At 39.2% G+C, this 24,337-nt stretch overlaps 1 protein-coding gene and 2 long non-coding RNA genes across 4 annotated transcripts in view; 2 read left to right on the top strand and 1 right to left on the bottom strand.

Moving 5' to 3' along the window:
• The first annotated feature begins 1,635 nt into the window (after positions 1 to 1,635).
• LOC110954133 (uncharacterized) lies at positions 1,636 to 13,666 on the top strand. The gene is made up of 3 exons (XR_002595906.2): positions 1,636 to 1,819; positions 11,091 to 12,944; positions 13,063 to 13,666. It is a non-coding gene; the product is annotated as an uncharacterized LOC110954133 (long non-coding RNA).
• Positions 13,343 to 24,337, bottom strand: part of unm_sa1261 (un-named sa1261) — a 26,409-nt gene continuing 15,414 nt past the window's right edge. The window contains exons 3-4 of the mRNA XM_022198478.2: positions 20,588 to 20,790; positions 13,343 to 15,332 (exon numbers count right to left, since the gene is read on the bottom strand). Coding sequence (XP_022054170.1) covers positions 14,520 to 15,332; positions 20,588 to 20,790 — 1,016 coding nt within the window. The 3' untranslated portion in view covers positions 13,343 to 14,519. The remainder of the gene's footprint in view (positions 15,333 to 20,587; positions 20,791 to 24,337) is intronic.
• LOC127531555 (uncharacterized) lies at positions 15,269 to 20,881 on the top strand. 2 transcript variants are annotated; one of them, XR_007938688.1, is made up of 5 exons: positions 15,269 to 15,387; positions 15,967 to 16,060; positions 16,345 to 16,392; positions 17,432 to 17,538; positions 20,570 to 20,881. It is a non-coding gene; the product is annotated as an uncharacterized LOC127531555 (long non-coding RNA). The 2 variants fall into 2 exon arrangements; XR_007938687.1 differs by lacking the exon at positions 17,432 to 17,538.

Raw genomic sequence — 24,337 nt, 5'->3', positions numbered from 1 at the left:
CTGCTGCTTCTGCAGGAGGCTGAGCACAAAATGCTGCCGCTGCTGAAACCGACACGAGTCACATATGTAAACAATAACTGGTAGTTTCTGCTCGGAGCTGCGTTATGTTGCATAATTTAAAAATGCATCAGCAGAACATACAGTGCAGAGAGATCACGCAGTGGCTGAGCTACATTCAAACTGTGCATCATCTACTTTTATATGCAAACAAAGAGAGATTATTAAGGTTTATGGGCTTCACAAGCAAGGAAATAACTAATCATGGAATCTAACAAGTAAAGCTTGGCCATAAGTTTGTTTAGAAACCAAATCTTACGTATTTTACTCTGTAGAATCTAAATTCATAGACAGTTCAATTGTTTTTAGTGCCTCATCTTTATTTTTACATTTCTTTTAATCCTGTGACTGACAGAAAGTAACCTGACTCAACAGATTCACATCTTACCTGAGTATTTGGATCAAACAGTTTCCCAAATTTTCCAGTAAAATTCATTGAACCCTTAAGAAAAAGCTAATTGAAATCAAATTGTATTATCAGCATATCAGTTTGAAATTTCCCAATGGTGTAATTTATGCTCATGAATAAAGAAGGATGGTTCTTATATGTGTTCAAGAGCCAAAAATTCACCTCAGCCTTTATTATTAGTCAGAATATGGGCATACTTTGTTGTATCTGTTTGCATAAACAAACGCATTTACCTTTTATTACTAAAAGTGAGAAACAACAGTATCTTAGCCTACGAAGTTAGGGCAAGGATTTACTAGAAAATAAAAAGTTTATTTATTCAGTTACACAGAAGATAGAAGTGTTTATAGTTGAAAACAGCGAGAGTGGAAACTTGACTAACAGAGCAAAGTGGGAGTCATAACAGTCATTTAAATATGGTGATAATGGTGCACATTTTGAGATCGTTGTGCTGTGTTTGGTTTTGAAACATCACAAAAATGCCCTCTACAATCTCCATAACTCCCCTTCTACACATCTTAAAAGGCTTTGAGACTAGCAATAGCAATATATAAGAACAATAAAATATTTCTGTATTATAAATTTACTCATGTTTCAAGTATCTGAAAAATTCTGTTTTGACTAATAATATTTTAGCTTTATAAAGAAAATGTCATTTGTTAACTCTTAAATGTAAGTATCATGATCATTTTCTCTTTTCTTTGGAAAATAAAACTAAAATTACATTTTCATCTGTAAGCAGAAGAGGGCGGGATCTGGAGATTAAACTAATGTGCTTCATTTTGTTTATGTTTATCTGTTTTTGACCAAAACACTTAAAATGGTGCCTAATAAGTTGGCTTTGTTGACGAATCAACAATCAGAATATTTTATTGACATCACCTTCTTTAAATGACAATTTGGGATTCCATATGTCTACAGCTGTGTGTGTAGAGAAGAAATGTTGAAGGACTTCGGTACAGTGTTAGCAAACAGGTACAGGAAAATAAAAGAAATTATGACTTGAAAATACTTTAAAACAAACCACTAAAAATGTGTTTTTTATGCCCTTTCAGTAGAGTTAATATTGACTCCTTTCCGATTTACGTGTTCCTTTTTCATCGAGCAGTAGCTGCTGGCTAACAGTTGTGATCTGATTGGCCATCCCATTTGCCCACCGAAAATTTTCGTAGGAATTTTACATTACTGATACTCAGATTTCCGACGCTCCTGAACGCAACTTCGTCGTCCGACTGCACCTGAATGCACCAATGACGTTAGTTTGATCTTTTGATTGTATTTCGTTTGGATTTGAAGAAGCTTTGAAGGTTTCCTGATGCCAGAGGAGAAGATGAGCAGCTTTGTACCTTTGCGGTAAGAAGACTGTGACTGTTTCTCAGTATGTAACTGTCCGTACTTGAGTTCTCATGTACTCATGAAACGTCATCATCGAGACTGCATCGGACCAGACAAGCGTGCACAGATATGAATCAGTAGATAGATATATATCTATGGCTGCAGCTACCAGTGAACAGGAGGGTTTTATTAGAGGAAGTCAGACACAGTCACACAGAGAAACATTAGACCTCACACTGAAACGGAGCTACAGCTCTGTGTCTTTGACAAGATTTACTTTCAAAGCTGCATGTGTGACGGTAATAATCCGTGCCAGAGCAGATCTCATTAGCACTTCCGCTAGGTCGGCTAACTTCCGGTCACTCCATGGACGCTGTTGTCGGTAATGTCATAGACATAATAAAGAGTAGACGCCGCATCGACCGCTCCTGCCTTTTGGGGCTGACGAGCGGTGGGGCCGCCATCTTGGTCCGGTCATCCGCTCCACTCAGCGCTGTTTGACAGCGCATTTAATCCATCTTAACTCTGAATATTAAACTGATTTTCACGCGTTTTTTATTTTTTTGCTGCAAACGTCATACATGTAGCTATGATACAGGACAATGGTTCGGCGTATTTTAATATCCATAGCAGGAATAATAGATCATAATAATAATAGGTAATAGAATATTCTGATATTAAGCTTGACTGTAGACAGGTATTTTGCAAACACTGTAACACACACAGACTAATATATGTTAGAGAAGCAGATAATGGCAGTAAAGTCAATTATTTTAATAATTTGAAGAGACAATATATGATTATGCTATATATACATAAATAAACAAAATACTGATTAATGAACACATATTTCTATATAAAACAATAAATAGAAGTGATATAAATCATAGATGGAGTATCAACATCATTCACATATATATATAATAGATAAAAGTTATATATCAGAGAAAATTATTATATAAGTCACATATAGACTATCAATATAATTCATACATATATATTAAAAAAGATATGTCAGAAACGGAGGCCGGGTGGACGAAGGCATGAAGCTGAGTACAATCCAGAAAACAACAGAGGAGTGCAGTGGCCCAGGACCAGAACAAACAGAGTAGCATAGTATGTCTCTGAGAAAACATCATAGTATAGCCTTTGGTATAAAAAAAATGTACAAATAAGTCAAAGGAAAGAGACATACATTGTAGAATTGTAGTAATTGTGGGCTGACTGATTTACTGATTATCATTTTTTTTACCGATTTACAGAAATAAATACATTTAAAAATGGCGTTGCTTTGACTCTGAACCTTTATCTACATGTGGTCGCTCTGTCTTCTGGAGTGATTTGATTGGTTATACGTCACAAATAAAACTCCTTTAACTTAACATCTGTAAACAAAACAAAAACGTATCAACAAAGTTTTCTGTGAGAGTTTGTGTTCTTCTAAGTTTAACTCCAAGATCATTTACTGCAAATGAATATCTGCTCCAAATATCGCACTAATAATCATTATCGACGGCTGAATCCCAAACCGCCCCATACACACTATCCCTACACACTACCCCTCCGTTTGCGCGTTCCCGCGGAGGGTCCTCCATATTAAGGGCCGTCCCAAACCGCGTAGTGCGGAGGGAGAGTGGACTGTTCAGCCCTTAAATAGCGAGTCTGCATCGATGCTCACTCTGGACAACTTTTTCAGGAAGTGCAACGTCGAAATGGAGGAGGAAACAAATATATTGATGTGAGTTCCACATGCGTCCTTTATTTCTCCCACGCCTTTTTCACACTGACAGAACATCACAAAAAGAGTGGTGTAAAAAGATAAATCAAAAGAAACAAATCTTCTTCTTTGCTGACATTTGATTTAATTGTGCACCCCCTGACACCTTAAAATTTGAACACAACTGACAGAATTCATTTATTCATTTGTTGGATTTGAAATGCCAGATAATAGGATTGGAAAACATGTGAGTGAAAAAAAGTGGGATGTTTTCATCTTCTGGAAGCAGCAGCGATCCTTGTTAGTTGCAACCTGTGCCACAGCGCTACAGCTATGCACAGTAGGCGTCTTTGTGTTACCATGGCAATGACGTCTTCCGTTTTCTGGTGAGGCGACAGGGCATCCCATTCCTGACGATCGTATTTATACCCTCCCCCTTCAATAATAGGTGCCCTCCACAGCTGCCAGTGTGACTTCTTTTGGAGTGACACTCGGTAGTGGAGGGGGAGTGTGTAGGGGGCGGTTTGGGATTCAGCCAGCCTTAAAAACCCACAAAACACCCCTGTATACTTGACCACACTTAGTACAGTCCGGTTCCCCCTTCTGTAAATCTGCTTGGAATCTTCCACTTCCTGTTTGTCAAAGTGGACAGGTTTTGTTGGAGCTCATGCAACAAACATTTTGGGTAACTGCACTTTAATATGGATGGATGACACTGAATTAGAGTCTGTTTTAATGAGACTGAGTTCAGATGTGTAGCTCTGTCATTAAATAGGAAATTATTCCTCAGAATTCACAGAGCAAAGTCTGAAATGTTTGCTAGGTTAGCGTCCCACATGTTCTGTGGCTCAGCTAAAGCTAACTCTCTCCAACTTCTGGATCTCTTGAGTTGCTTGTTGTTAAAATATCTTGCTAGAGGTGCTGAAGCTCAGAAAGTCTGAGATGTTTGTTCAGAATCAGCTCATTCTCAAGTCTTATCTGAACTGTCCTCTTTTGTTTGAACTTTCCCTAAACTTAGGAGTTAATGACAGAGCAGCACATCCAGACTCTTACAGTCTCATTTATGTAGAGATTAAACTTCAGTGTCATTCATTGATGTTAACGTGCAGTTTTTGAGATGTTTGTTGCACATGCTCCCGACCAAACCAGTCCAGGTGGAAGACGATGTGAAGAGAAGCTCCAGAGGATGAATATCACACATACACGTTGGAAATAAATGTCCTTTAATTCGACATTGTCATGCAAAAGTTGGATTTCCCTTTAATGAAGTTCAAATCTTTGAGTGTTTTGTTGATGTTGGTTTCTAAATGTTTATTGACACTCTGCCCCAAAGATTAAAACCTTTTACAGCTCACAAGCTGCAACAATTCACACATTATCAACTATCTTTCTGACTAAACTAAGATTCAAAAAAGTGAAAAAGTGCCTGATTCTTGCATCATGAATGTAAATCTTTTTGGTTTTTATGACAGTAAACTGAATACATTTGAGTCTGATGTTTTATAAACCAAAACAAGAAATTAATTACTGGAGAAAACAATTAACAGATTAATGGACAAAGAAAATGTGTTTTCCAACATATATGGCTGAATTCCTCCAATATTACAAGATACATACAATTTAAATTCAATTTTATTTATATAACGCCAATTACAGGTTAAATTGTCTCAAGATGCTTTTCTTAAATATTTTTTGTCATATTTAAAATAAGAAGAAATTTAAACCTCCTGACTAATCCAATGTATTAATTGTTTTTTAAGAGACTAATCGACAATTAAAATAACTTTCTCCACTAAAACTAATAAACATGAGGTCAAATAGAAGGAACAGTTTTAAATCCTGCAGTCCCACAAGAATAAAGTTTCTCAACAAAAAACTCAATCTGCTGGTGGTTTCCATTAAAGTCCTAATAAATGATAATAAAGTGTAATACTAAAGGTTTGTGGTGCTAAAAATCTCTAAAGATATCAAGTTGAACATCTGGATGGAGGCTGATAAAAGTTGACCTCCCTTCATTTCTCTGGAGCCGACTCCATGGATTTTAGGGATGCTGGTTAAAGACCTGCTCTTCTAGTCGTCTTCCTTCTCATCGCTGTAAAAAGTCACTCCATCCTACTTCAACACCTCTTCATGACAAGTTCTTCTGCCTCCGACCTGGTGGAAACTCGAGAAACTCGAGAAAACCTGTCGAGACTCAGATTTTCGAAAAACTCGTCGGGCGGGGGAAGGTGTGGTGGGCGGTGGGGAGTAGAAGGGGGAGGTGGGGGGGTAGAGGGGGGAGGCCGCCACCCACCTCCCCTCCTACTCTCCGCCCTGACTCCACCCAGACTCCGCCTTGGCTCCACCCATGTGGTCACTTTATTAGGAACAGAAACTACGATGTCAAAGGGACGACGAAATTATTTCTTTTTATCTGATCTGTAGCTCAGTGAGTTAAGGATATACCTATGGAGCTGCAGGTTGCCGGTTCAAGACCAGACCCTTCTTAATTTTTTTGAAAAACTTAGACAAAGCCAAAGAAGAAATAGGGGCCAGTGGTGGGTCTTGAACCTGCTACCTTCCACTTGGTAGTTTCTCCTCTTATCCCCCTGAGCTACTCACTCAGATACTAATTCTTCTTTTTTTGCGCATTTATCATCGATTTTTGGCCATTTTCGAGGTTTTTTTTTTTAACTTGAGTCTTGACTCGACCATTTTTCTCAGGAGGTTGGACTTCAGCCTTTGTGCTGGAGGGTTGAACCCTCAGTTCCAAGACTTTCCAAAGCCTCCAGACCTCCCGAGTCCTCAGGACCTGAGCTTTCACACAGTCTGACGGCTGAAATTTTCTAAGTCCCACAGTAGATCTCTGTTAGATTTAACTTTCAGACAGTCCAAGGACTGATATCTTCTAAGTTCCTGAGTAGATCCCTGTCAGTTTGAACTTTTAGACAGTCTGAGGACTGAAATCCTAAACTTTTCTCAGTACCTCTCTGTTAGTTTGAACTTTCTGGTTAACAGAAGTCTTAAAACTTGTGACCAGGAGTCTTGATTTCACATTTAGACCATCCATCTGAGTTCTTCTCAGACCTTCACCTGTGGGTTCTTTAGAAATCCTGAACAAACTTTGATTCTCTTCACTGAACAGTAAAGTTTATGGAGAACAGAAGGTAACATTAGATTGATCGATGCCTTCAACTACGAGTAGACTTTATCTGGAAAGCAGTTTTCTGAAATGAGTTCTGAGTAAATCTTTCAACAATCAAACCAAGAACATAAAAAGAGGAAATGTTTGGAGAAACAACTTGAAGTTTTCATTTCAGACTAGAAAACGCTTTAAGACCTTTATCTGTTTTTGCTCTTTTTGATCGTTTCATTGTCTGTTCTGTTTAATTTGATCTTCTAAAGTCTAACTGGTGTCTTTTCAAATGTTTTGTCTTTAGTTTGATTCTTCTCAAATGTTTAGTTTTTTTTACTCTTTTCTCACCTTTTATTCTTTTCTAATGTCTGATTTGATTTTGAAATGTTTCGTCTTTTTAATGTTTAATTGTTGTTTTTTCAGCTTGTTTGAAAAATTTCCTTTTCTTTCCCAGTGTTTAATTTTTAAATTAAGTCTAAGGTTTTTCTTTTCACCTTTTAATGTTTAATTTTCTTTTAAAATGCTTCATTGTATTTTCTGTTTAATTCCCATTTATTTTGTCTAAGATTTAATTTTCTAATTAGACATTTAATTTTTTAAATGTTTTGTCTTTTTAAAGGTTTAATAGTGTAAATGTTTAGTATTTTTTAAATGTTTAATATTCTTGTTTAATTTTATTTTTTAAATGTTTATCTAAAATATTTCATCTTCATTGAATATTTTAGTTCAAAATTTTGTTTAGTTTCATAATTACATGTTGTATCTTCTTATCTAAATATTTTGCCTGTTGAAAAGAATTTAATTTTATTTAATGTTTCATTTTCTTTTTAAAGTTTTATTGTATTAAATGTTTTTCCTTTGATTTAATTGCTTTCATTGTATACTGAAGTGTGCAATGACAATAAATTTCTCTGACTCTTTTTTAATGTAGTTTATTTCTTTAATTTTTTTTTTTCAAGATTTTAACCCCAACCTTAAAAATGAAACAAACCCCTAAATCACAATGAAAATACTTCTGTTGTCACAATCACAAGTTAGTCAATTATTCATTTTATCAATTCAACTTTGTTTAGCACCTTTCACACAGATGACAAAACTAAGCAAGCAAAGAAAAAATTATGCTAAAACTATGATTAAAACTCAAAAACATAAAAAAAAAGATTTAAACATGGTAATAAAATCTGTTGTATCCAGGGGATGGAGGGAATTTATTAAAGTCTTCTTGGGCTCACACAGTAAATCATTTAAATTAGAAACTTGATATTCAGTCTAAGGAAACTGCAGAACAACAGAAGAACAAACAATATCTCCCGTTTTCTCCTTTAATGAGTCGACTCTTCTTGTGCCTTCGGATCAAAGAACTACAGACTCTTCACAATCTGCTCAAACTCTTTGTACTGGACCTCATCACACAGGTCAAGAAGGTTTCCTTCTCATTTCTACTCTGAAGCTCACCTTCTCCTGCTCAAACTGCTGACAAATGTTTCTGCTGCTCTGAAGTCTGGTCTCCAGAACTTCCTAAAAACTCTTAAAGTCTCTTCTGCTGCAGGTTCCTTTGTAGAACTGTTCCAGAAAACCTCACTAAACCACATGGAGGGGCCTCAAGATAGTCGTCCAAATGAAACCGTACATAAACCAAACTAGCACAACCCAAACGCTAAAGTCTCCTGCACCCTACCAGAAAACCTCTTTAATCAGAATCAGGACAGGAACTCTTACCTTCTGGACAACCAACATTGGTTCACAAACAAGAATACAGAAAGTGTCTGACCAAAAACCTCTAAAGACTCACTACAGCCAAGATAAAGACACAACTCAGCTGCACCAAATCCACTAATCACTGCACACATGAGCACCATGTGATAACTGTGGTTTAAAGAACCACATTTACCAAAACAACTATCCAGTACAAAACCCTAAAACACACCAAGAAACACATTAAAGAGGATTTTACTGCTGGAAGCTGCAAGCCAACACCTAAAGAACAAACTAAAGCAACAGAGCCGAACCAGATTCAGTGAAGAGAAGCAGAGGAAATGTTTGACTGCAGACATAAAGCAGGAAGACACTGAGCTGCTCAGGTGTTCCTGATTACACCAAGCAGCCTCCTGGACAGCCAATAGGAACACAGCTTACTGGAAGTCCAGAGGGCTGGCTTAGTGAAGTAAATTTAGTTTAAAGTTGAAGCAGAAAGTTAACAAAGAAAGTTGAAAACCACCTTCTGATACCTGAAATCTCTGAGTTTTCACACATAGAACACCTGAACATGTCAAACTGGTTCCATAGTAGAACCATCACTGTAAAAACGTCATAGTGTGATGTGTTGCTCAAAAGTAAATTAAAGTCCGGGCTTTAACTTAGCGTCTTCTAACTGAAATGCTGTGGCAAGACCTTAAAAGAGCAGTTCATGCTCGAAAACCGTCTCGTGGCAGAATTCAAAATGTTCTGCACAGAAGAGTGAGCCAGATTTGCTTCACAGTCATATAAAACACAAATCACAATCTATCACAGATGTTTGCCAAGGATGGTCCCACCCGTTAGTAAAGTTCAGGGTGGCAGTTACTTTTTCTCCTTGGGCAAAGTTGGACTGGGTAACATTTTTCCTTCAATCAAACTGAACCATTTCAGCATGGCAGATACACAAAAATGGATGATATCAGCAAATACTCTATCACAGCACTGTGTAATATTGTGAGTTCTGAATCTTCATGTTTTTAGGATTCAGAAACATTTATAACATCAATAATATTGCTTGGTTTAATTGTAATATTTAAAGTAATCAGATATGCAATAATTTATAAAATGTTATCTTAGTAACTTACAAGAAATAAATTGTCTTCATGAAGTTAAAGTTAAATATTCACAACAATGACAATTTTACAGCCAACCAAATGAAACATAATTAATGCAGCCTTCAGATGTTTACATGTCAAAACATAACAGCTCATCGGTAGCCTCATTTATTTGATATGAAGAAATTCATTTTGTAATGATATTCCTGCAGTTGGTACAATTCAGTGTTTTGTATTAAACTCTGAATTTTTATTGATTTTTTCATTTGGTTCAAAGGTGGCTGCTAAAGCCTCAGTGAAGCAGACTTTACAGTGAACTGTGTAGGATTTCATCTTTCCCTCGTTTCCTCCTCGAGGAATGAATTGTTTGCTGTTTAACCATCACAACAGATTCTTATTCTCACTTTCCTGTATGTGTGCTGTGCATTTTTTCACCCCATTATCAATGTTGTTTTTACAGATTTGAAACCAGTGATGACACATTTATTTAACAAGGTTATTTCACAGGATGAAGAATGAGGCTGAGACAAGTACATGAAGTATGAATGGGTTACAGAAACACGTTCGATTAATGTGTGAAAATATTTTTTTTTTCCTTTTACACGAGCAGACATGAATCCCGTGGGCATTTTTGAGGTATTATAATGTGTTACTGAATTCAGCCGGAATGAAATTTGACTTTAAAATGTGTATCGTGTTTCATAAAGCGGCCTGCAGCATAATAATCTGTATTTATCTTGGCTTCTTGAGGAGAGTAGTGCTGCCGTTGCTAATGAGGCAATTACCTGCAGCATGAGTGAAGGGTCACAGAGAGGTGGATGCAGACAGGAGCTGAAGACAAAGTTAGAAGACTGTCAATGTGTGCTTTTTCCATTTTAGCAGATTTTCAGATTTTCCCTCAGACAGATGATGTGGTTGACGTGTTGTCAAACGCCATGAATGTTTCATTTTGTGATGCTGCTGTTAAGAGGCTCATGGAGGAGCAGAGTCGGAGGAGGCATTTTGAGAGGATCTTCAATCGAGCAGCAGATGTTGTGAAAGATCACGAGCTCTTGCATTGAAGAAAATGTAGAATATAATGAGGACGTAAGTTCATAGGCAACTCTGTGACCATGTCCATACAAGTCAGATTGGTTACCCGTATCAAAACCTTGAACAACAATCATGAAGCTTCTAGATTTTGACAGTTACGTTGTTCAGAATAGACTTTCCCGTAAAGCCACTACACACTGTGCACAGATGAAAGATAGTAATCGTGAGAGAATCGTGGTGATGTCATTGGTCTTGGCTCTAAATCGGTGGTCCGACATCGCACAAGAATAATGAATGCTGATGTGGTTTTTGTACAGTAGATTGTCCAACCAATAAGATTTTGGTCAGATGACAGAAAAATGGAACCTGTTTCTATACATGCTGTGGTTGAAGCCATGGAGACCTGCTGCTTTTGTGTTTATTATCGTTAGTTTTGGAAAATCCTGTCCATGTTGTATTGTCGCTGATGTTCTCACTCACGGTGGTCTTTGGTTGCCTTGGTTTGGTGGCAGGACAATTAGTTGACTCTGGCTGGTTTCGAGCTGTATTTCCCCAATTTTTTGGCTTTCTTTTATGCTTCCAAGAAAGCAGTTATTCTAAATGTGCGTTTCTTTTTCTTTAATTTTGTCATAGGGGTAAAAGTTCCTCTTTTTTAAAACAATGTGACCATCTTCAGGAGCTCATGATGCTGCTGCCTCTCTTCGGATTTCACTCTCCTGGCCTTGTACTGATGACAACCACTACGACCTTCCCAGATTCAAAGAAAAGGTACGTGTTCGTAGCTCAAATCATTTTCATTTTTTGCACTGCTATTGAACTGCCAACGGCTGATTTGTGCGTCTCATATTTTACTGATTAGAATTCTATTGGCTTTACAAGATCCAAAGAAAACAGCAAGTCTGTACTTAAGTTGTAGTCTTGGAGGACTGGATACAACAGGCTTCACGGCAGCTGTGAAGATCATCTCCAAGCATGTAAAGTGAGCGTAGCCCTCATAGCACACTTCATTTTGTGTTTTTGTCCTTTAATAATACCTTATTTTGGGTTTTCCTTTATCGGATCAGAGGGTGTAAAATTCCCATATTTACATACTGGGTTTTGCCTCGCCTCTCGTTGGACTAACAGGCTTATAGGAATTCATTATGAACACACAAGCTTCATTCTACAATTCTACAATTTCATTTAGCAGATGCTTTTATCCAAGGCAACATGCATCTGAGAGTAAATACATCACAAACAAGAATCAAGAAAACAAGCTGGATACGTGTCTGCAGTTACTGTTTTCAGGAATTCTTGTAATCTGTGGTTTTACTGCTTAGTTTTTTGTTTATTATAAGAAAGTAGAGACTAGTGCAGAATAGCGTGATGCCGTGGGTTGGTTTTCCACGAAGCCTCCAGGATTTTTTGAGTCACCAGCTGGTATTAACAATATTTTTTAATTGCATTCAGTGTTTTTAGAGCTGTTCAAAAAGGTCTGAAGAAAAAAGAAAAAAAAAATTACAAATGTAACATGGAATGACCTTGCCATCTTTCATCTATTTACCCACCACACATTCCTCTGATGATACAAAACGCCTCCTTGCTGCTGGTGGATATGCAAGTGTGCTGGTGGCAGAAACACGTGAATCAGCGGGTGCAGCTCAGCTGTAATTACTATGCTGAACATGCAGGGCTGCTTGATGACTTGCTCTCCGGCTCAGCTGCACTTGGCTGTTTTTTTTTTTGTCCTCCTTTAGATCTTTGCAGACTCAGTTTGTTTTACTGCACTGACACTGCTTGTCCTTTGCAGTCTGTGAAATGCTTCGGTTTGAATTTGCTGCTCTGCTGCAATACAAGGTTTCTGTTTAACATTAAATCAGATTCAGTCCTACCTGGGTGGGAGTCTTATGTAATTCAGCTTGGAGCGAGGTTTTGGAGACAGACATGCCTCAGTGGTTTTTCAGCTTTGTTGGGCGCTGTGAGTTTATTGGGGCATAATTATGTGACCAACATAGAGTGAAGCTGCAGCGTGGTTTAAAATGCTAAAGCAGGAACGCATGTGTTGATTAGAGTTAGTTTTGTGACTTCAGATCTGCAGTTTGAAGTGGAAGGTGTTAAGAGTCGATGCTGGCTTCTCACTTTAATTGATCAAAGTCCCACAGAACAGAGTTCGGCTCTGATCGGCTCGTTTCATTTTTAATGAATGCAGAGAAAAGTCTGAGGAGGAATAACTGCGCACAGCGGTTTTCCCTGTGGTGTTTCATGTGCTGGCTGAGATGCTAAAGCAACACAACACAGATGTCGCATTAAATAAAATACAGGCAATGATTTTCTTCTTTCACTGCTAACATCATGTTGACATGATTTTGCAGCAAGACTTTGTGTTAGGATAAAAATGCACTGCTACATTGTTAGGATTTTGTGTAACTGTGAGATCAGTTTTCCAGGAAAATGGATTCATGCTTTAAGGTGGCGCCTTCTGCTGCTGACAAATGTTTTCATCTCCATGTAAGATATACCGTCTTTTGTCACTATTTTGTGTATAGAAAGTCAGATCATTTCCTCCTCTCTCCTTCCACTGCTGTGTTCGCTGAACTTTTCCTTCTTGTGTTTGATTCTTACCCAGGTGTCACTGACGTACCTGAACCAGTGGGTGGGCCTTGCTCCGGAGCTCAGCCACTATTAGACACACTGGTGAGTCCATGTTCATTATTTTTGCAAAAAAACTGGCAATAACTCAAGATAGTTACTGGACCCCTGTAAAATGTTGACCATCATTTTTGTTGTATGAGTTGGCGGGTGGCTCTTGTGACTTTTAAGCTCCAGGCTAACTTACTTTGTGTGTTAAGAACCAGCTGTAGCACAACTCAACTAATTCTGCAGAAAGAAAAAAAAAAAAAAAAGACTTTTAATTTCAGGGTTTTTATTTCAACAAATTTTCACCACAGTAATGTTTCTTCATGCAGTACTTTATAAAAACAAAAAAAGATTTAATTATCATTATTATTATTATTATTTTACATATGTCCATCTTGTCACATTTTCAGCATAACCCTTCAGGATATTTTTGAAAAATGGAAAGCAAGTTGAGGGAGCAGTCGGCTGTCAGGTAGTATTCCCAAATACTAAATTCTGTTCCTATTTTGAAAGACGATTACTTATTTTTTTCCAAAACGTCCAATATATCACCAGTTACTTCCCAATTAAAGGTTATCGTTTTCTTTGTAAACCTTGCGAGCAGAAAAAAGGACAGAGTAATTTTGTGTACTTTCCTCATATTTATCAGTTTAACAAGTAGGTAATACATATTTGCCAACTGTCAGTTTTGCTTGGAAGTGTTCATATTAATAACTGAGCTGCTGCAGTATTCAGTAATAATCACAGTTCACTGCATTTTAATGGGAGGACTGACTAGATGGTTGGTTGCTACTGTACAGTTTAAGCGTCACAGGAAAAAATTTTGGGTGAGAAAAACAATCTACTTTCATTGGAGATCACATCATCTGTATTTTTTTTTTAAATGTAAAGAAAAAAGTTACCTTCATCTGCTCGTCTCTAATTATTTTTCACTTCCTATAGATAAAATAAAACATAATAAATAAATACATCCGACATAAATAAATAATTTAAGTCCAAAGAAAAGCACACAAACAATCTACCAAACATGAGGATGGTACAGTATACTACAATTAACACGTTTTACGGTCGCTTTATGCACAAAGTCGATCACATCTTTCTACTTTGCTTCACAGATTTATTTTTTGTTAACATATTGCTTGATTATGTTTTTGTCATGTCACCTTTTCCTTGTCACAGGTTGTCCAGTGAGGTTGTGTATTGTTCCACAGAGGCTACAGTGCGTGATTGTCTCATTGCTCATTTCCTCAGAGCCCGTCTTCATCAGAAATGAGTGAACCTGCAGTGAAGCTGTCAGACTGTCGATTGTTTTCCGATGCTGAGCATCGTCGCCACACGCCCCTCCTCACTTTTCTCCTTTTTCCTCACAGTCGGAGAAATCTTCTTGGTTGGCACACACCGGTGTGCAGGTGTGAGCAGGTAGCCTGAAAGCAGCACCGGCCGTCTCTACACACAGATCTCGATGGGCGTGGCCACCAGGATGCGTCCTCTTTCATTGTTGTCTCTGTTGACCCGCTCATAGCTGCCAGTGGAGGACGGCGAGCTGTTTGTGGACATGGAGTAGTGGGTGTCCATCAAGAGGCCTCCCTTTGCTGCCACACAGGCAGGCGACAGGCTCTGCTGCTTCAGTCTGTCCACTAATACATCCTCTTCAGAAGAGGACGAGCTGATGTCCAGAGGAGGTGCGCTGCCCGCCAACCCCCCGCTGCTGCTGTTCCCGTTCTCCGTGTCCAACATCCAGCACTGGTTGAAGTAGCTGAAGACTTCTTTGACAGAGCAGCGGCGGTCCTGTTCGATGGAGAGGAGCCTGCGAAACATTCGTAGAGCTTCGTCTGTGAAGCGGCGCCACTGCGACGGCACATGGCCCGTCCGACGGCGCTGCCAGCGGACAAACTCCTCGTAGAAGGCGTCGTTGGGCATGGCCTTCTCCCAAGGAAAGTTTCCTGTTAACATGCAGAAGAGCAGCACACCAAACGCCCACACATCTGTGCTGTAGTCCACGCAGAAGCCCTCGTGCCGAGAGGTGTCACACAGTTCAGGCGCAGTGTACGGGATTGTACCGCTAACACGCTTCACTGGAGAGCCGGCACGCCGTGTCATGCCAAAGTCTGACAGCTTGACCTTTCTGCACTCTTTGTCAAAAATGAGGATGTTCTCGGGCTTGATGTCTCGGTGGACCAGCTTCTTGCAGTGCAGGTAGTCGAGGGCGATAGCCACCTGGTGGACGCAGCGCTTGGCCACCATCTCAGGGAGTCCCACCTGGACAGAAGGAGAAATAAATACAGTCACGTCGGAAAAGCAAAGTCATGGCACTGTAAGTAAATAAAGGCTCAGAATATTTTAACAATCTGATCAAGTTAACCTCTGGTTTTTGTCCCTGAACAGCAGCAGTTGACCTGATTTGCTCATTGGTTCTGCCCTCCAGCAGCCGAGTGGGAAAAGTAGCTTTAGTTTCTGACGGCCTCGTCACTTCTGTGTCAAGTTGATTTGTTTCAGTAGCAAGTTGGAATGTTCATGATTAATTGATTGCAAAACCATTAACGGATAATGGAGCAGACACGGCACATTCAGTGTAACAGTCACGAATGTGTGCCACGTTTGCTCCAGTACCAAGTTGTGCTGCTAAGTAGAGACCTTTAATTGAACGTTAACTGTTCAGTTTCAGATGTAGTATATGCGTTATTGTAGGATTCCACTAGGGGGCGCACCAGAGAAGTCCAACTATATAGAACTTTAAGATTTGGTGATGTAAAAAATAACTGTGGTGGAGCTTGAGGTTGTTAGTATTTGATAATTGTAAGATGCAAACCTGTGATTGGAAACAAACAAACAAAAAAAAAAGCTTCACCATCTCTTGTATTTTCTGATGTTCTTTTTGTATTTATTTTTGCAGGTTTCTGTGTTGACTTCTAACATGGTGCTGACCTCCAACCAGCTTTTGACAACTATATTGTCACTGTGCAGCAGCAATGATCGTACAGCTGCAGGTAATTGCAGACTTTGTGTTAAAGCTTGTCTTCAAAACTTACTGCTAATGTGTTGAACAGATACAGGATACATGAGGTTGCATTGTGGGAAAGCATTGTTGTAAATATGTATATCTCTGGTCCTACTGTTTATTGAGATGCAGTTGTAGTAGGTGCTGCCTGAAATGCAAGTTTTTTTGTCTCTTGATTAATAGCAATGCATTTTGGAAATTGCCATTTAGTGCTACGACAAAACTGCGTTCTCAGTATTTTCCTTGTCTTGTCACCTGACCTCATCAAAACAGATCAAGTTTGGATGTCAGTTCAACCCCTCCACCAGTTTGTCTTCATTGGTAAGTTCCTTTCCACCTCAGAAAACGTCTATATGTGTAAGCCAGACATTAGTTTGTTACAGTTGTTGATGTTTCGTGTTTATTTCTATCCTTATGCTGAGGCTTGACAAACCAGTGGTAGCCCTATACACTGCGGTCAATTCCGCCTGAAATTTCTACTGAAGTTCGCTAATATCCATCCATCCATTCTCTATACACCGCTTTATCCTCACTAGGGTTGCGGGAGGTGCTGTAGCCTATCACAAATATGGGACGCGCAGCGCAAGGTGCACGTTCACGAAAACTAGCTATTTGTGGATTGTTTACTGATTTCAAGACATGTTTTGGACAAAATATTTTACTGGCTTGTTTTGTCTGGATGTCCAAGGTTAGATTATGGCCGTTTTTTTTTGGAATATTTTCATCTGTGACCAGTTATGAGCCTTCAAAGGTGAGTTGTGCCGTTTACGTTATTTGTTGAAGAAATGTGTTTATATTACCTGCTGTGGTAATCACATCTGAAAGTGGTTTATACCGGCGGATTCATGAGAATCTAAGCTTTCCATGGGTGTATAGTGTTTGTATAATCGCGTTTGCAGCTTCAGACATTTAAGGAAATGCTTATGCAGATCTCAAAGCGTCCTGCGGGCGGGCCGCTGAAGCTTAACAGGGTCGGTCTTAGTGGCTTGTTACTAACCTTATTTAATGCTAGTGTAATAACTACAATTTACTACTGTACACAAATTTTTATTACCACAAACTAACTTTTCTTTAGCAACATGCACCACTGAGGGGCTGCGATGTTATGATTCTGTCAGACAGCAAGTGAGACACTTTTGCCATGATGATGAGAATTTATTGCTCACTTAATATAAACAACTTATTACTCAGCCCACAGCAGTGAAAGAAGGATTGGTCATCTACACTGTAGACATTAATGATGCCGTGCTACAATAGCACAGCTCCTGCACGTGTTGTTAGAAGAATGTTTGTGGCACTGCTTCTTCCCTCAGCCCTGAATGCTAACATGTTGCTGTATTTTCATGGTGATAATGGTTAGTGCTGACCCAAGTGACCCGCTGAACTCCACACCCAGCAAGTGGAAACAGAAGAGCCACTTGATTCCACCAGCAGTGATGTCCAGTGTCTGTTCGCCATCAGTAAAGTGTAAGCGTCATAAACAATATTCCAGTGAGCGCTCCACATTAACGTTCACACATTTTAAAGGAAAGCTGGTAGGCTATTTTTTAATCTTACTGCTCCATACTTAGTTGGCTGATCCAGTCAGTTCAGTTTTGGATTTTCTATGAGACTCCAGTTATGGAAATGCTGAAGCCAAAACACTTAAGAAATAAACAAACAAAAAAAAAAAACACATTTTAACTATAAATGGGCACATATTACATTCACAGATTTTACCAAATGCTGCTGCTTAGATGTCTGCTGAGCTTCATCTCGCACTTTATCCCTTCATATGCATATTAAACAACACTAAACTGATGGGATTAAACTAATCATGCAGTAGTCTATAAAGTACTCATTTACAAGTTGCCTTTGACATTCTGGTTCCTCTACTTGTTGAGAATCTGTTAAAGCAAAGAGCTTGAATATTGTTTGACACCCACCAGTCTGCTGACAGTGTATTGATAACTAGACAGCACAGGGACTGCAGTCAGGTGGCCCCGCTTTCTCTGGATGGTGAGGATGGAGGTCAGTGGGCCACTTGGATCAGCCTTAGCCCATTATCATAATGAAAACATAACCAGTGTGTTAGTAGCATTAACTATTCAGAACTGAGGGAGGAGGCAGTGTCCTAACTGTTCTCCAAAAAACATGCCAGCAGCTGTGCTATTGTAGTTCGGCACCATTAATGTGCCGTTTACGTTGTAGACCAGTCCTTATCTACTGCCAGTGGACTGACTGTTTGAATGCGGTGAGCAACATGCCAAAGTGTCACTTGTGGTTTTTGACAGGTTATATTACAACAGCTTACTTTTGACTGACACAGCCTCTGAAATAGGAACTGTGTTGGAGAGGTTAGGTTGATTAACTATTTATATGCTGTTCTGTCATTGCCGCTAATGTTAGCCGATGTTATTTTACTTTTGCTAGGTTAGCCATAGGTTGTTAAAGGGGAACTTTGTTTTTTTTCAACCTGGGGTCTGTTTTCATATGTCATTTCATACATGTGAGTGATGGAGAAATAAATTTTCGACATAGCTCCAGTATTTAGCCAGGCAGGCAGCTTAGCAGCTCAGCTCGCGAAAAGTATGGGGCAACTTGCCCCCCCGCGTCAAAGTCCGCCCTAACGTTCTCCTCCCCCCCCCCCCCCCACACTGACCGGCTCAGATAGTCTCAATGAGTGTCCCACAACATACTAGAGATGAGAAGTGAACGAAAACCTCCACATTACCTGGCGATCGCTCTTTGTTGTGGTCTGTATCCAAATTTCAGGACGCTAGAAAGCAAATCTCGTTCCGAAATCGCACGATAGCTCGTGCCAAAACACCAGTTTTTTTTCTGCCTGCCTGTCTAAATACTGGAGCTATGTCGAAAATTCATTTCTCCATCACTCACATGTATGAAATGACAAATGAAAACAGACCCCAGGTTGAAAAAAAAAAAACGAAGTTCCTCTTTAACAAGCTACAAACTTTACCCAGCCTAGCTAGTATTAGCTTGTAATGCCTCAGTATGGGGATTTGCAACAGATAAATAAAATGTCAATGCAACAACAGTTTTCTGATGCACTAATGTCTGAACTGTAAGTTAAACATGTGGATGTCATCTGAAGTGTCTCAGGGTTGACTCTGCTTTCCACTGTTTTCCCCGGTGAACGAGGAAGTGATGATTTCCAAACTAAAGACCTGTCCTGAGGAGAGGACTGACAGATTTCATTTCCATTTGAATTTTTTGACTGCATGCTGAGAAGTACATGTCAATGCAACAGACTGATGTTCACACAAACTACATCACTATTTCAATTAAGAAGTCAAAAACCTTCCGTTTTGCAGCAGAAGGTTGTTAAAATTCCTCTTGTCTGGATTAGCTAGCGTTCTGACACTCAGACTAAACTAGCACGTCGACCAGGTTAATACATTTTCCGTACATTCAGGAGAAGCATGACTTTGATTAAAATGCCTCTGACAACATTCAAACTTAAGTGTATCAGCAGGAACTTTGTGCTCCGAATATAAATACATTAAAGCGGCAAGTATTTGCAGCCATCTGTTCCAGTTGAGCAGCCGTTTCAGCAGCTGGACCAATGTTAATTACAGTTAACAAGTTACTCCATCACATAGATAAACTCTGAGGATTGTTTTATGTTTATATAACCTATTAAGACTGAAGTTTGCTCTGAGCAGAATGAAGCAACATGTTTTCTGTTTATTGCATAACGTAACAGGTTATTTACCATTTAAACACAGTGGCTCCTTTGATAAATTTGAAATGGGTCAGACTTTGTTTTGTTAGTCGTTTCCACCACATCAGATCTGACCTCATTTCTGTTGAAGTAATGTGCTTTCTGCGTTTTGAGTCTATTGTGTAACTTTTCTGTTTAAATACTGTAGTAAAACATTCACTGTTTCATTTATTTAAATGATTACTCATTTAACAAGGCTGACTCTTAAGGTTAAGGAATCAAACATTCACTGCAAAATCAGAATGGGCTACATTAATGATTTGAGGAACAGCAGGTAACCCCAAATCTAAATTAAAGAAGACAAAATAATGACTTTGTATAATTAACAATGAAAGCAGCACAACTGAGGCTTCATTGGACTTGTTTAACAAATAAGATGAAGTCCCATTTGACCTTTATCCTGCCGTCTTTAACAGTAAATATATGTAATACCTGTTCAGTTATAATAGGTTTATAATGTTAGAATTACCTGGTGACTAGTTAACTGTAGTTAATTTATCAGTATCTGCCACCATTTCTGAGGTGTATTTATATTCATGGCAGATAAACTTCATCGCTTTAGTTTGAATGTTGTTGGAAGATTATGGCCTGTGCAAACATGTTCAACCTGCTAGCTTAGCATTAGCATCAACAGCCACTAGACAACAACTTAGAACTTTAACAAAGTCATGTGTTTTTACATTTACTTTGTCCCGTACATTCTTTAAGAGCTCATGGGAGGGTCTGTTCTGCATTTCTTTGTTTAATGTTGGTTTCATGTTTTCATGTGTGCAGGTGTGACTGAGCTCTCACCTGTGGAGGGATTATGTCAAACAGATCTCCTGCCAGCGCGTACTCCTGAGCGAAGATGTAGTAGTCGTCGGTTTCGAAGGCGATGCCGTACATGTTGATGATGAAGGGGCATGGCGACAGGTACAGAGAGATGCTGTACTCTCTTAGGAAGCTCTTCAGCTTGGTGGTCTTCTTCCTCAGAAACTTCAAAGCCATCTTTGTGCCTGAAAACGAGGACGTGATGGGTTACATAACTTCCAATCTCGCTCCTCACTTCTTGTTCTTTTCCAGCCTATTAAAGTGTTTGGGGATTTATGTCACAGCAGCCTAATTGCTTGCAAGAAACTTAATTAAAATCATTTGATGAATAATTAAAATCTCCACACAGACTTAAATCCTGATGTTTTTTTTCTTTGTGGGAGATTTATTCTGGACTAGTTCTATTCCCAGTGTGACCAAGATGCTTCTGATCTGCTTTCATGTTGAGGATTATGCACATTTACATCTCCTCAAAACAGCCAAACATGAAGAAAGCACTTGATATATAATAATGTGGAAGATGCACCAAACTACAATGAGCTGCTGTGATTCACCTCCTTCAAGAGGAGCAGTGAGAGGCGACGATCCAAACTCTCCAGACAATAACCTGGAGAGCTGCCAGTCTGTCTGCAACACTGTCATCAGCAGTCAGAGTGTCAGCTGAGGTTCTCCAATACCACCGGATCAGCTCTGCAAAAAGCATTTTACAGCCTGGAAAGGTCAAGAGGGGCTTGCTGTTTGTTTCCATCATGTCCCTCTTATTCAGTATCATGGCCTTGAGAGCAAACAGGATACTAATTGAGTATTTCTATCCAGGGAAATATTCTACTTTGTGCCCCACTACATTTGTCGGACCGCTTTAAACACATGATTTACAATGTTTGTGATAAACTAGAGGATTCTCACTGGTTGTCCCTAAAAACTCAATTCTGTATATTCCATATTGATACTTTTGTTTTTCCACTGTAAAAATAATCCCTTCATGTTTTTAAATGGCTGAGATGTAGGCATACTCTCCAATGTGAGTCTTCTGTAGAAGAAAAATGATTGAGAAAGTCTCCTACAAGTTGACAAGTTTAGTTCCTTTGGTTTGTTCTGTATTAAATCCTCAGTGTTTTTGATACTGGCATTAGTACGCCACAGTTTCAGGTAGACAAACTCAGCCATGGCGCTGACTGCTTATTTCACCAATTATATGTTGTCCAGCATGTTAAAAACACCAGACACATGTTTCTGCTGTTGGACTGGTGTTCAGTAATTACATAAATTAGTTAGAAACACCTCAGTCTGAAAAATCCGCAGCAGTAAAATGAAACCTACACATTGCTGCATCCAAAATAACCACATCACAGAACCCTGATGAGGACCATTTACTGGGCAATGAGGACTTTACTTTTGATATTTAAAGTGCATTTTGCTGATAACAAATGAGCTTTAGAATGCAGGACTCTTACTGCTCTGCCAAGGAACACGGTGGAGTTATGTGACGATCAGGATGTGTTCGTCCGTCTGTTTGTTAGCAACATTACTCGAAAATGGATTTGGATTAAATTTTCAGGGAAGGTCAGAAATGACTCAAGAACCACCTGATTAGATTTTGGCAGTGATGCAGCTTATATTCTGCATCCATGAATTTGTTAAAGATTTCTGTAGAATTGCGAGATAGCGGCACAGCGGCACTGTAACTATGACAACAAGTGAACACTACTTCAGCTGCTTGCTAATGATCACATGACTGCGATCCTACTAAAAATCCACCACCGCGGCCTTATCTATTGGAAATTACACGACTGCGCCCTCCGAGTGGGTTTCTTGTGTTGACATGGATCCATTAACTTAAGCTGTGGGTCCGAGTCCCATTTTTAAGCCTGTGTTTTGTTTATACCGTCATAGTGGGAACATAAGAGTCCTGAAGGAGCTGTGAGCATGTCCAGTTTGCGACATGTTGACTGAGATACAGAACTGTCAGTGAAGTACTTTGAGACTGAAGACACATTGAAATGTTATGATTCACTGAGACATTCTGTGTTAATAAGGGATGCATTTTTCTATCATTTTAAAGCAGGTTTATAGATATTTGTTTGAAAGGGAAATCACAAAGTTTATGCATCTATATACAACTGGCTCTATACACTATGGAGAGATGGAGCTGATCAAGTGTCCTAGAAACTTCATTTCTCAATTGTAACTAAATAAATATCTACAACATTAATGTTAAAACTTCCAGAACATGTGAAGTAGCCTCCTTCTCAGTCTATAGTCCAGCTATGAGCAGAAACTAGCACTGATTATTAGACATCTAAAAAAAAATGCTTCGACTTTCCTGAACATAGAGAATGCAGAGAAATGTCTGATCTGTACAGTTACCAAAGAGCTGCAGCTTCTTCTGCAATAGTTTCATGTTTACACGGTGAATTATTTGCTTTGTTAAATCAGCCTGCTGGCTAATGAGCAAAGATAAACAGCATCTGTTCAGGGGAAGTCAGCTGAAGCTTTACACGAGTCAGCTGAGTGTTCCAGAGCAGAAATATAAACTACATGTAGAAATATGTGTCCCACTGACCCACAAACTTACTGAACACCTACAGGGTTCAGTTTGTTGGTTACATATTCCTGTGACACAGTTTTCACCACAGCTGAATCGCAATTCAACACACACAAAAAAGATCATTTTAGGATGGTAAATGACAAAAATCTAAATTCCTGGTGTACAAAGGCACAGCAGGGAGAAAATCAAACCGTTTCAAGCTTTCTAACATGTTACCAGGTTTAATTGTAAAATATAGGATGACAGAGCTTTTAATTATAGTTTACTGTGGAATAATCATGAACATTTAAATACAAATAAAAGTATTACATAGAGAAAAAGAATCAGTGGCTAAAACAGCTGCTGAAGAGACACTGAACTTTCTCTCTTCAGTATAAAAGCATTTGCTCACAATTATAATCCAAAGGTCAGAAATTACTGTGTCTTCAGGCCATTCATTTCCACAGTTAACTGGATTTTCATGCTGGGACACTGAGGGCTGGACGATTAAAGCAACATTGCTCCTCTGATGGCTCAAATAATAAACCCACGGGAGGTTTTTCATGCATCCTGGTGGAAAAGGTCAGAGATTGTCTCGTTGACAGACCGCAGCCTCTAAAACCCGGCAGTGAATCTGAGGCTTTGTGCTCCATAAAAGAGATTGTTGAGGGGCTCAGAGCAGATGGGCAACAATTTGGCTTTTAATGTGAGGAGGTGGAACAGACTTTCTATTAGTTAAGTGGTGAATTTAGGCTGTCTGGGTCCTGATCTGAGCCAAAAATCACTGCAGAAAAGGCAGCTCCACTTTGGCTCTCAGATTAATTCCTAAAAGTAAACTCTTAACCTGCACAGTGACACACGAACACACCGTTATTTTGGATTTTAATGTGCTGCTGCAAAATGAGCTCAGATCATCATCACATTTAGCCTAGCCGCTCTAGACCCAGCTCTTAAGACACAAGGGTCTAGGAACGCTCGACAGGGACGGAGGCGGGCTAAAAGGTTGTCTTTCAAATCACTCTGCAGCAACTGGGTAGGCATACAACCAATCAGCGCAACGAATAGGCTGACGGAGTTCCTAGAGCGCCGGCGGATTGTGGCTAAGTCCTATTAGCTTCCCAACCAGCGGAGCCAACTGGTATATTAAGGATTTGCCATATCCCGTCGGCATAAGTCCAAATACGTCTTTCTTCTCAATGAAACAC

The sequence above is a fragment of the Acanthochromis polyacanthus genome, chromosome 21 (assembly GCF_021347895.1).
Source record: "Acanthochromis polyacanthus isolate Apoly-LR-REF ecotype Palm Island chromosome 21, KAUST_Apoly_ChrSc, whole genome shotgun sequence".
Classification (NCBI taxonomy): domain Eukaryota; kingdom Metazoa; phylum Chordata; class Actinopteri; family Pomacentridae; genus Acanthochromis; species Acanthochromis polyacanthus.
Note: the sequence above shows the minus strand (reverse complement) of the source record. Positions and strands in the feature narration are given on the sequence as shown.